The sequence below is a fragment of the Helobdella robusta genome, assembly GCF_000326865.2.
Source record: "Helobdella robusta unplaced genomic scaffold HELROscaffold_22, whole genome shotgun sequence".
Classification (NCBI taxonomy): domain Eukaryota; kingdom Metazoa; phylum Annelida; class Clitellata; order Rhynchobdellida; family Glossiphoniidae; genus Helobdella; species Helobdella robusta.
In genome coordinates, this window is record NW_008704170.1 from 661466 (window position 1) to 674528 (window position 13063).

Here is a 13063-nt window from a genome sequence, read left to right on the forward strand (position 1 = left end):
CTGGTGGACTGCTCGGTATGAAAAGCACGAGGAGACTGCCTGCCATGCCTTCATTCAGGGTCTGAGTTGATTGTTCGGTTGGCTGGTTGGTTGAATAATTGATTGATTGTTTGGTACGCTGGTCGGTTGATTTTGTTACCAGTTAGTCAACCAAGCAATAATTTAACTGTTTAGTTAGCTTGCTTCTTATGTATTATTTTATTCATTGAAATTTAAAAAATTCTCCTTCCAGAGAAAGACTGAGCCAATAAATGAGAAAAGAGAAATGGCTAAAAGTTCCGACGATGACTCGGAGAAGGATGATGACGGCGATGATGAGGACGTCGTAGATGATGATGATGCCCATTGTGGCAGAGATGATATTCTTGACAAGATGATGAAGAAGAAGAAACCTGTCCTTCAACTCAAAGGACCTCGAACACCTGAGGCATCTGGTCAATAAGTTGAAGGAATGAATGAGTGAATGAATGAGCTGATGAATAAATTAAACGAAGACACTAGAAAAATTTTAAATGAATAATATAAAAATTAAATTTTTTTTGTTCAGATGATGAAAATTCCGTGGCTGACGACGACGACAATTACTACTTTCAACAGAAGCCGCCATCACCACCGACGCCACCGACTTCTCCTGACTCTAAAACAGCCGCCAATCTGTTGAAACCCAAGAAGATAAACAAAACCAAAACCTCAGCTATCTCCAATGATGCTAGCAACAAATCTCATAAAAAACCAAAAGTTAAGAATAAGAGTAAGAGAAAGCCAAATTGTAAAAGTCTGGCTCGTATCTACTCATCATCGTCATCGCTATCATCATCTTCTCTCTCCTCGGTGGACAGTGCCGATGATGACGAGGACGTCGAGAATGACGCCGAGAATCGCGAGAAAGATATCCGTAAAAATTCGATCATAAAACCGGGTCAAAGCAATGCAGCGAACATAAACTCAGTAGGCTATGATGACGACGATGATGATGACGATGTGAGCGTGGGTGGCGATGATGACGTCAGGCTTCTGTTAGCAAAATCTCAAAGTGCCAAGAAAATTTCATCAGCTGTTTACTCAAGCGACGAAGATGTTGACGACGATAAAGAGAATTATGGTGATGAAGACGAAGAAGAGGAAGATGTAGTGGTTGATGATAAAATGAGTGATGATAATAAAAAAGTTAACAAAAAGTTATTATCATCTTTTTCGTCACTATCATCCCTAACCAAGTCTGAGGATGATGCTGGTAAGTGTAGATTTGCTAAATCTGAAAGTTCTAACTTTTCATTTGTTTCTTTTTTTTCTTCCCTTTTTTCTGTCATTTATACTCCTGTACGAAGTTGTTATATAGTGTTGAGGTAGTATGATACTAAGTGACATTGGTTATTTTAAAACAAGTTACATGCTCACATTTTTTTTTTAAGTTTTTTAAATTTTATAAATTTTTTAGAGAGTTGCTTATTTACTAATTCCTATTTTATTATGGTTTTTAACATTCAGAGCTATTAAATTGCTTATGTGTGTGTATACTGTTTTGATATAGAACGAGTTCGCATACATATATGTAGTATGTATATAGTGTTATTAAATAAAATTGATATACGTAGATGAGAAAAATATCTCACTCATGTGTGCGTTTGTGTATGTGTGTGTTTGTGTATGTGTGTGTTTGTGTTTGTGTATGTGTGCGTTCATGTGGTTAAGCGTGTTTGTATATATACATTTATAAATAGTAAAAGTGTATAAATTTTGCTCAAGATGTTGACGTCACCGGCGATGGCTCAGACAAAAGGAACAAATTAAAAAAAGTTAACAGCTATAACAATAACAGTAGTAACAATAACAACGTTAACAACAGTAATAATTCAGTAACGAAAAAACAGTTACAAAAAGATCGATTAGTTAAAAAGCGGCTGCCGATTGCTAAAAAAGTTCCATCGTCTAAACAACAACAACAACATAAAAAAAAAAAAGATTTAACTTACAAAGGATCTGCGGCCGTTTTTAAATCGCACGAATCATTCAATAGTGGTAAAGATACTAATAGGAATGTCGTGCTAGAGAAGCTGGACGATGATAGGAATGAGGCCATCAACGTTGAAAGCGTTGATAACGACGATCTGGACGGCGAGGACAGCCGTTGTGCTACCGATGATAAGATGGTGATCAACGTAGTGGACGACGAAACAAAACCTCTTGATGTTGTCGGTGTTGAAAAAAATAAATCAAAAATTTCTCACACCCCTAATGAGCTGACAAACCTAGCTAGCTTATCAAACGACGTCAGGAATGATATGTACAAGATAGATGATGAGTTAAATGAGGATATTGACAATTTGGGCCTGCTATCGAGTGTGGCCTCAAATGTGCAGAAGCAAAATGAAAAGATGTTCAATAGAAACATTGCTAATAATTCTAACAGTCGAAGTTTGAAGATGGACAGCGGTACAACTGATAGTTTGAATTCATTTAGTTACGATGGTGACGGCGAAGTATTGCCTATCGCAATTAGCAGGCAGGATCTGATGGAGCCGGTTGTAAGTGATTTCACGCAAGTTGACCTTGAAACGTTGATCCCTCGTCACTTCATTCATGCGCGCCAATCAAACGATAATAAAATTAATAAAAAATTAACGACACCATCCAAAGAAAGCGTAACATCAAAAATTCCAACCACCACAACAACAACAACAACGATAACATCGGTGGCCAAAGAACTAAAAGACCACGATTACGCTAAAAATTGGTGGCGGGAGGTCAAACCTAGAAAGGGTAGAAAACCAAAGCGGAAACCTCAGTCAGAACATTTGTCAGACAACGAGAGAAATAACAAATTGTCCTTTTCTTCTGGCGAGGAAACTATTTTCGCGGATATCGAGACGTTAGATGATTGTGAGAGAAAATCTAGTGACATTGCTTCGGAGAGTAATATTACAACTTCATTGAAAAATAACTCAAATGCTGGAAATGTTGAAACCAGGATGTTGAAATCCATATTGGAAGAACATTTGTATTCTGCTCCTAGAATTGAGGATCTCTTAAAATTGAAACATTCTTCAAAGGACAAACTCTCTGGCGAGGATTATTTCTATGGAGATGATGAGGATGATGAAAGAGATGATGAGGATAGCAATCTTCAGCATCACCAGGCAAAAGTTTACGTAAAAGTTTCCGAAGCAGATGATGTTCTTGAAGAAATACATGAAAATAACGGGAATTTGATTACCATAAATAACGAGAAATACATGTTGGAAAAGGTTCCACTTATATGTCGGGAAGTGGATATAGATAACAACATCGGCAAAAATAATGACGTCCACGATGATGTTGATGATGAGAGAGAAGAAGGAGAATATCGTTCATCTGATGAAAATAACGAGATGAAAATTGAGGATGATGACGACGATGATGAAGATAGAATGGTGATTGACGAAGGTGATGATGTAGTTACTAAAGCTAAAATTACCAAGAAACGCAAGCGTCATGATAGTATTAGTAGTCAACTAAGTTTCACAAATGTATCCAAGAAGATCAAGCTGGATTCAAAGAAACAAGCAAAAGCAAAAATTAAAAAACCTGGCCACAAGTTTAAACGTTCGAGGGAGTTAGCTAATTTGCTGTCGGAAGCTGTGGCAGTGACAGCTATGAAGTCCAAGCAGTTTTCCAGGCGTGATTTCAAGGAGGAAACGAGGGTGTTGTACAGTATCGTTATGGAAGGCATCGATCTCGAGGATTCTGAATTTTTGCGACTGCAGTATGAAAAAATTGTTGAACATCTGGCTGGCGGGAAAGCAGATGCTGCTTCCAATCCTATCTGGGTGTACAACGTTCGGTGGGTCGATCATCCGTCAATTATCGATCCATATTACGATGGCAAGTTTATGAATAGCAGGAAGATGATGAAGAAGGAAATGTTCGATGTCCACAAAACCGGTTCGTATTACTTGCCTAGTGTTTTCTTTTTAATGACTTTGGCTTGTGACTTGTTGCTTTGTTAAATACCAACTCCAAATCATCTTACAATTATCTCGCCTACTCTGTTTTTAATCTCTTCCAAGACGTTGATGTAATTCACTGAACTTCTATCAGGCTCAGCAAGAACAGAAGGTTACTGCAAAGTAAGTCACCAGACCAAACAATATTTGAAGCAAGCACACGGCATTGAGAACTCGCAGTCCCACCACCGTGATAATGACCTGATCCCCCTGGTCACATCCTCCTCCCTATCTTCAACCTCCTCCTCCCTCCAACTGGCCGCACTCACCAGCGTCTCAACCTCGAGTTTGCTTTCAACTGAGGCAAGTTTGGAGTCCGTGATGAGGAAGCGAGCCCAACAAAACAGGGAGGCCAGATCGGAGGGGAGACGTTGGCAGAACCTCTTGACGACCAACCTCGGAGAGGACAGGGCAGAATTGTTGAAGTTCAATCAGCTGAAGGTTACTTTTAGTATAAATTTAAATTTTGAAATGTCACGAAAGTTCAACTGGTTAGTTAAGATTAGTTTGTTTAACTGGCTACAATTTTTTCAGTTTTTTTATTTAATCTATATTATTCTCCTCAGCTAAGGAAAAAACAGTTGAAATTCGCTCGCAGCCGAATCCACGATTGGGGTCTTTTTGCACTTGAACCAATCGCAGAAGGGGAATTGGTCATTGAATATACAGGGCAAGTCATCAGGCAAACAGTGGCTGACCTCAGGGAAAAAAGGTTTCACTTGTCATTCAGTATTACTTTGTTTTGTTTACACTGATTCTCATAATGAATGTCTTCCTTCATCCCTGATTTAAACACGTTTAATTGAATGTTTCCATCAACAAACTGCTGCGTTAGTAAGCAGTTAATTTATTTATCTACTAATTCTATATTGCCTTCATTCTTAACATTCCAGGTACGAAGCAGACGGCATAGGATCGAGTTACTTGTTTCGCATTGATGCACAGACCATCATTGATGCTACCAAGTTTGGCAACTTGTCTCGATTCGTCAACCATTGCTGCAATGTTAGAGTCAACAACTTTTTTAAAATTTATTTTTATTCATTACCGCTATTTATAACGATATTTCTGTTTTTTAACTCTTAAACAAACAAGTAAATTAAACAAAAAAAAATTTTTTAATTCTTATCTCTCTCTTTCTCTCTACACTCTACAGCCAAATTGTTACGCAAAGATTGTGAGCTTAGACGGTTTCAAGCGAATCGTTATATACTCGCGACGAGACATAGACGTCAACGAGGAGATCACATACGACTACAAGTTTCCTATAGAAAATGACAAGATACCTTGTCTGTGTGGGGCGCACGGTTGTCGGGGTACCCTTAACTGATTGGCTGGACGTTGCGCTGTGCATTTGGATTGGATAGTTGATTGGATTGGTTAGTTGATTGGATCGGTCAGTTGATTGGATTGGATTGTTAATTGGATTTGTTAGTTGATGATTTTGTTTTCTGATTGGTTGGATGATTGGCTGATGACTCGGTAGGCAGCAAGTTTGTTAAAAATTTAATTCTTTATAGAAAGATTAAGAGAGAAGAGAGAGAGAGAAAGAATTGGGAAGAAAGTTTAGTTTTGAAAATGAAAGTGTGTATTGTTGAAAGAAGATTCTGATGAAATAAAAACTTGTAATCATCATGATGGAATGTTGGTTGGTTGGCTTGCTGGCTGGCTGGTTGGTTGGCTGGCTGGTTGGTTGGCTGGTTGGTTGGCTGGCTGGTTAAGTAAGGTGTATATATTTATGTATATATCTATTATCAGTAGGTCATTTTTTTACTGTAATTAGAAAATTTTCTCACTTATTTTTAGTGTTCATATTTGAAATTTAAAGAAATCCGATCGGCTGATTCGTTATAAGATTTTTTCATTGTAAATGATGTGCTTTCAAAAACTAATAAGCTTGCTTAATTCAAATTTTTTTTCAAACTAATCCAATAAAATTTTTTTTACGCAAACCTCCGTTTGGTGGATTTAATTTTTTTTTCTTAGTTTAAACGGAAATTAAACTTTAAAAATTCTACTTTTGTATTCATTATAGTCGTATCTTGGGTGATTTTTAACTAACCTATACATGTATTAGATTAGTTTAGAGTAAAAATTTTTAATTAAAATGATGATTGCAGTGACAATGATAATAATACTAATGATATAGATGATGATGATATGATATCAAATGGATGACGATGATATGATATCATTGATGATATCGGATTGGTGATTACATTATTGATAGAGTTTGTAATGATGACGATAGAGTTTGTATGGATGATACTAATTGGGAAAATATCAAAGTTGGTGATGATAGATATCGTTTTTGGAGATAATGTTGTATCTATAGTGTTGATTTCAGTAACATTGAGGTATCAATATTGATATATGATGATGTTGATTTCAATTAACTGTGATGATATCAAAGATAGTTGTGATGATGATAATGACGATGACGTCACAAAGATGTTGACAACATTATTATTATTATTGTTCATGATAAATTTTCTGGTCCATAAGTTTCCTATCTATCTTTACACAAATTTCGCGTTATTATTATTATTATTATTTATAATTGTTGTTATTACTATTGTTCATCATTATTATCACTATTATTTATTTTATTTATTATTCGCCTTATATAACTTTGCACCTTCACGCCATTTTTAGTAATAATAATAATAATTATTATTATATTAATAATTGTAATAATGATGACAATAATAATAATAAATTTATTATAAAGACATTAATGTCATGAATGAATTTTGTGCCATCCATATGTACCTACGCACACACCCACACACACACACACACACACACACACACAGAGAGAGAGAGAGAGAGAGAGAGACACAGACAGAAAGAGAGAGACACACACACGTGAGTTTAGTTCATTTGTAAATAGGCCTGCTTATGTCTTAATTATAAATATTTCTAGCAAACGTAAGAACCACACATGAAGAATTCATTTTTTAATCTTATCGTTTTGTTATTGTTATCGTTTTGCCGGACAACAATGTATATTGGTATATCATTGTTATATATATATATTATATATAAATTATATATATATTGCGTTAACCAATATATAAATATATAATATATATATATAATTATATTTATATATATATATATATATACGCGTGTGTATATATATATATATATTTATATTGCTTAACCGTTTTGTATGTTTGTTAATCACCAGTTTAATTTCTTTTATAATATTTTATACTTTAGATACAATACAATACACAAATGCGGTATACAAATACAATCTAATGTACAACACAATAAGCAATACACAGAAATAAAATTCAGAAATTTCAACTACAATTCACAATACGATATATAGTTTTTTTTTTAGCCGAGTTGATTGCTATCATTATTGTTGTTGTTATCTTGAAACACGTTTGCTTACACGGATTTCTTAAACTTAGTAAATTAGTAACGAAATTGGAACGCCTTTATCGGTGAAATCAGTGGAAATAATATGCATAGGTCATCATTTTACAGCTGAATGCCTATATAAATATTTGTACTAATGTTAAGGCAATGCGATGTGATGTAAGGTTACGTGATGATAATACCTATATAGAGTTGATGTCATAGTGTTAATGTATGGCATGTGTGTGCGAATGTGTGCATGAAATCGTTGATGTCATTATGTGGCTTGGATAACATGAGCGCACGTTTTTGTAGTCTAACGGCCTAAACTGTAACTAACTTCTACGACAGTTCTTCAATGAAATGATATTTGTATTATTATTAATATAATAATGTATAATTATTAATACATTATTATATTTAAAACATAAATTTTTATAAATATTTATGTTAATTTATTAAATAATCAACTAATTGATTAATTAAATTTCTCATGAACGCGAGTCCTCTGTTTGTTGGTTTGCTGATTTGGTTTCAAATTTCTCTCTCTCTCTCTCTCTCTCTCTCTCTTTATATATATATATATATATATATATATATATATATATATATATATATATATAAAACTATGTTAATTATATTGTTGTTTGCCTAATCAGTCATCAACTGATAGTTGGTTCGTTAAAGGTTTGGAATAAATAATAAGCTAGTGTGTGCTGTTTGAATGTAATTAATATTGTAATGAATAGTTTATACATGAAATTCATTCTACCAGCTGACTGACTGTAATATATCGATCGAACGATTTCATTAACTAATTAATTTTTTTGAGTTTTGTGTATTTGAAATAGAAAAACTTTGGATTAATCTCGTGGAGTTATTTCTGATGTTAAATGCTAGTAATTTGCCACTGATATGCATTTGCACATGTACTAATCATCAGTGCGGGCCTTTTTTAAAGGTGTGCTCATTTACAAGCGAACTTCCCGCTGCACGACATGACGTAATGTTCAAGTCTTCTAGTATAATTGTAAAAATAAGCTAGATGATGTTATCAGATGATGTTTGTATGGTACACAGTTGCAGGTACATCTGTATATCTCCATTTGATATTTGTAATGTGTGGTGTTACATTTAATATGCGTTTGGGTTGTTTGTTTGTTCTTTTGTTTTTTTTTCGCTCGTTCGTTTGTTCATCTGCAGACAAACACGTGTAAAATGTTAAACATTAATCCACTATTTGATGAGTTTACTGATTGTCTTTCTCGTCACATGAGCGATAATCATAGAAAAAAATTTTAGCGAGAAAGAGACATACAAATACACGTATATCAAGTGAAAGAAAGACATGTATCTACACGTGTATCACATATGCATATAGATAAACGTATATCACACACACACAAATACACGTGTATCACACACATATATAGAGAGATATACGTATATCACATAATACAATATTATTATTATTGTTTTTTTTGATAACGTCATCGTCATTAAGTCGTCATTTTCAAAATAGTTTTTATTAAAAAAATGTTCATAATAATAATAACGAATGAATGAGGTATTGATTGATTGAATAAATGATTGAATGAATGAATGATGAACGAACAAGTGAAAGAAGGTAGGAATAATTATTGAGATAAAAAGAAATGCATGCTCGAATGAACGGATGAATGATAGAATTGAACGAATGAGCAAATGAATAAATGAGTGATTGAACGATTAAATTATAATAAAAGGAATATATCAATTATTGAATGACTAAATTAATAATAATCGAATGAATGAATTAAATAAAACATTTCAACAATATGTCATATTATCTCTTCAACTAACAAGTTCATTAATTTTATACAGAAGATATCTAAAAGGTAGTAGAAGTTTAGTAGAACTAGTAGTAGGTATAGTAGAAGGCATTAGAACACTTGAAACTTAACACCAACTATATTACATAACAGTTACATTACACAACAATTACATTACATAACAGTTACATCAATTATCAACACGTTACAAAACATATCACTCACATTACTTTATCATATTCATTGTTAACATTTAACATAAAAACCATCGAAAAAATTCTATCAGGTTAATTAATATTAATAAAAATTAAATCTCGACTTAATATACAATAATTAAATTTCACGTAACTTTTCCGAATCTCAAAATGCGTGGATGAACAAATAGTAGAATGAATGAATAAATAAATGAATGAACGAACGAACGGTTACAACAATTCACACGTGAATGCGTGGATGAGCAAATCGTAGAATGAATGAATAAACAAATGATTGAACGAACGAACGGTTATAACAATTCACACGCTGCATGTGATAGCGGGGATCTTTTTGCAATCGAATTCAGTCACTGGAATAACAGTGCCAGGCACTTTACCGCTATACCATCGCAACGCCCAAATTACAAAGAAAGAAATATTTTCAACAAATTATTATTATTGTATATTAAATTCGGTTTTGTTACGACTTAATGTTGACAAAAATTAAGTTTTGTTGTCCTCATAAGATAGAATTCGTTGAAAAGACTTAAGAAGGCACTCAAACAGATGAACAAAAAAAATGGATCAATGATTAAAAATCAATAATGGCTAAATAAATTTATCACCAATGAATAATTAAATAAACAAATTAGTTAATTAATTAATCAATCAATCAACCAACTAACTGATTAAACACACAACTACTTCGAGACTAAACTACCAAAAAATATAAGGAAAACACATTTGAAACGAAATTAAATAACTGTTTATTATATAACATAATCTCCAATAATAATTTTTTCTATAAACAAATTAAAACCGTGAAATAGAACAGAAAACAAATGAACCAACAAACAAACACACATACACACATACAAACAAACAAACAGAGCAAACAAACAAAAATCAAAACAGCCAACTCTTAAATCTCAATTCAGCATTGTATGTTTAACGTAAATATGTTGTCTTTGCTCATCCACCGTATCCTTCCAGCGTTCCTGTTCACCTTGAACCTTCTTCATCTCCTCCTTCACCCTCGTTATAACTCCGGGTCGTTGCCTCGAGGTCGACCTTGATGATGACCCTTTGTCTGATTGGCTGAAGACCTGGCTCAGTCGAGAGTTGATCGCGTCAGAGGTTGAAATCTGTGAGCGGTGAGTATTTTTTGGTAGTAGTGGTAGTGGTGATGTTCAAAATGTTTAAAAAAACAATTAACAATAAAATTAATAACATTAATTAATAAAATTAATAACAGCAACAGAGCAGAAAAAACATTCAAAACAGATGAGAATAGAAACGATATCATGACACGAGGATAACGACAACATGTCAACGTAACAGTATAATAAACCAACAACTTTGTACAACAAAAGATAACAACAACAACAAAAACAACCACATACAGTGTCCTCCTGTTGTTCATAGTTGGCTCGCATCTGTTTGTTCAGCAATGGATCCAGGCAGAGTAGGAATATCATGTACATCACAAGCAGTGACACGACACACACTATGAATATGACCACTACCTGGCAGTATGGAGTGAGTTGTATTGTATTGTATAAAACATTGTAATGTTTTGTACTGAAAACTGTATCGTATTGCATTGAAGATTGTATTGTGATGTATTAAAGATTGTATGATATTAAAGATTGTATTGTATTAAAAATTGTATTGAAGATTGTATTGTAATATATTGTATGATAGGTGGGGATCTCTTGGCATTCAAATTCGGTCCCTGGAGCATCAAAACTATTACACTATTTGGTTACCCACATTTAACATATATTTTTTATACAAATTGTACATATATTTTTATACAATTTTATACAACTTTGCAAATAATTTTATACAATTGGATACAATTTTAATAGGATAGTAATAAAAAATAAAAATTAAATAGTCAATGGAATATGAAAAAATTTACTTTGATTGTTGCAGTGTTCCTTCTTTGCCACTGGCAGTCACATTTGACACAAAAATTGTCGCTTTGCAATTTTTCTGGTACCACGTTTTCACATTTGCTAGTCACACGAGAAGCAATTGTGAATAATAAATTAATTATAACAATCAATTATGATTATTTTAATTATGCTTATTATAATTAATTATGCCTATTATTATAATTTTAATATGATACCATTGATTTATTAGTCAGCAGTTACATTGATTATTGTTAATCAATTGTCACTGGCTTATTTTATTTATAATTAATGATATTATTATGTATAATTATTATACTGTGTATTATTATTATTATATATTATTATCATAATATAATTAATATTATTATTATATATAATAAAAGCCAGGATTTTTATTTTTAAGGATTCAAGTTTGAATTGATGAATTGTTAAAAAATATATCAAATTAATTAAAAAATTAAATAATTAAACCAAAATGTCACATTAGGTACTTGATTACAATCTATTCATTAGATGAAATATTTTTTATTTATTGAAAAATTAAAAAAATCCTAGCAAACCCCACCCACCAAAATGATGGTTCATGAAATGATTTCACAAATATTTTTCTGGTGGTGTTCGTTGAATTATCGAGTGGGTGTTTCGGCAGGCAGACACACTTGCACCTGACGTCATCGTATTGTGCCTAATTTTAGTGAATTAAAAAAAATAACGAAAAAAAAGTTATGATTAACGTTAAAATATAAGAAAAAAACTAATTACTAACTTTAGTGATAATCACAAATAACATCATTAAGATTAAGATAATTAAATGATTTTTCAAATTATTAATCGCCGCCATTATTAACTTTACAGTTACATTAATTTACAAAAAAATTTCGTCGGATTTTGATTTTATACTTAAGTTTACTTTTTGAATATAAACAATTTAAGGTAAGGTAAAGAAACTTATTTAGTGGCTTTGATCAAGGTAATATAAAATGGAGTTTCAGTAAGTTTGATTGGAAAATTCATTATCAGTAAACCGTTTTCGGCCTAGTTTGAAAATAGTCAAATGCACAATAACGAAAATTAAAGCCACATAAATATAATGAATATTATTAAATGTTAAATGGATAAGCAATCTAATAATCTGAACAGTTTAATAATTTGGTATCATTCATCCTTATTTTTAACTTCTATTCTAACACTATCACTCTTCGGAGTAATTTATTTCAAGTTAGATTCCTCCTAATTCAGTTTGAACTGATCCCCTCCTAATTCAGTTTGAACTGATCCCTCACCCAACAAACAGATAACGAAACAATTACTCTTGCCGTAAGACAGACACGCAGATAACAGACAATATTAGCATAACAGAAAGCAATGCATTATTGTTATTCCATTATATTTCTTCTAAATAACTAAGGTTAAAAAAAATTAAAAAAGGTCTTAAAAAACTTTGGAAACGATAAAAGCACTTGTGAAATAAAACATGGAAAGATTAAGATACATATATACCAGCATCCACTAAAATTATGGTCTTTTACCAACACACACACACACACACACACACACACACACACACACACACACACACACACACACACACACACACACACACACACACACACACACACACACACACACACACACACACACACACATATATATATATATATATATATGAGTGGGGGCTAAACTAAACAAAATGCTAAGCTGAAAATACATGCAATTCGTGTCTATATAGAAGTTAACCAGTTAAATTTAACTTTTGAACGAAAAATCAAATTATATGCATA

At 32.6% G+C, this 13063-nt stretch overlaps 2 protein-coding genes across 2 annotated transcripts; one reads left to right on the plus strand and one right to left on the minus strand.

Annotated features, from left to right (window-relative positions):
• Positions 1-4304: 4304 nt before the first annotated feature.
• On the plus strand, positions 4305-5313 carry HELRODRAFT_78456 (hypothetical protein; the record flags this gene model as incomplete). The annotated part of the gene is made up of 4 exons (XM_009018580.1): positions 4305-4424; positions 4550-4695; positions 4877-4988; positions 5140-5313. 4 exons carry the CDS (start codon positions 4305-4307, stop codon positions 5311-5313), a joined length of 552 nt encoding a protein of 183 aa, XP_009016828.1.
• Positions 5314-9797: 4484 nt separating this feature from the next.
• On the minus strand, positions 9798-12180 carry HELRODRAFT_191505 (hypothetical protein). Its single transcript, XM_009018581.1, has 5 exons — positions 12049-12180; positions 11852-11967; positions 11285-11381; positions 10764-10886; positions 9798-10505 (listed from the first exon to the last, which is right to left on the minus strand). The coding sequence occupies exons 1-5, from the start codon at positions 12121-12123 to the stop codon at positions 10290-10292; spliced, it is 627 nt and encodes a 208-aa protein (XP_009016829.1). The 5' UTR covers positions 12124-12180; the 3' UTR covers positions 9798-10289.
• Between the last annotated feature and the right edge of the window lie 883 nt (positions 12181-13063).

Bases quoted from the DNA above. Each gene is read 5' to 3' on its own strand.
- HELRODRAFT_191505 (XM_009018581.1), bottom strand. From the start codon at position 12,123: ATGGCGGCGATTAATAATTTGAAAAATCATTTAATTATCTTAATCTTA. The intron at 11,382-11,851 runs GTGGGTGGGGTT...TCGTGTGACTAG, and splicing joins TTTCATGAACCATCATTTTG to CAAATGTGAAAACGTGGTAC. The intron at 10,887-11,284 runs GTAAATTTTTTC...CCATACTGCCAG, and splicing joins GGAACACTGCAACAATCAAA to GTAGTGGTCATATTCATAGT.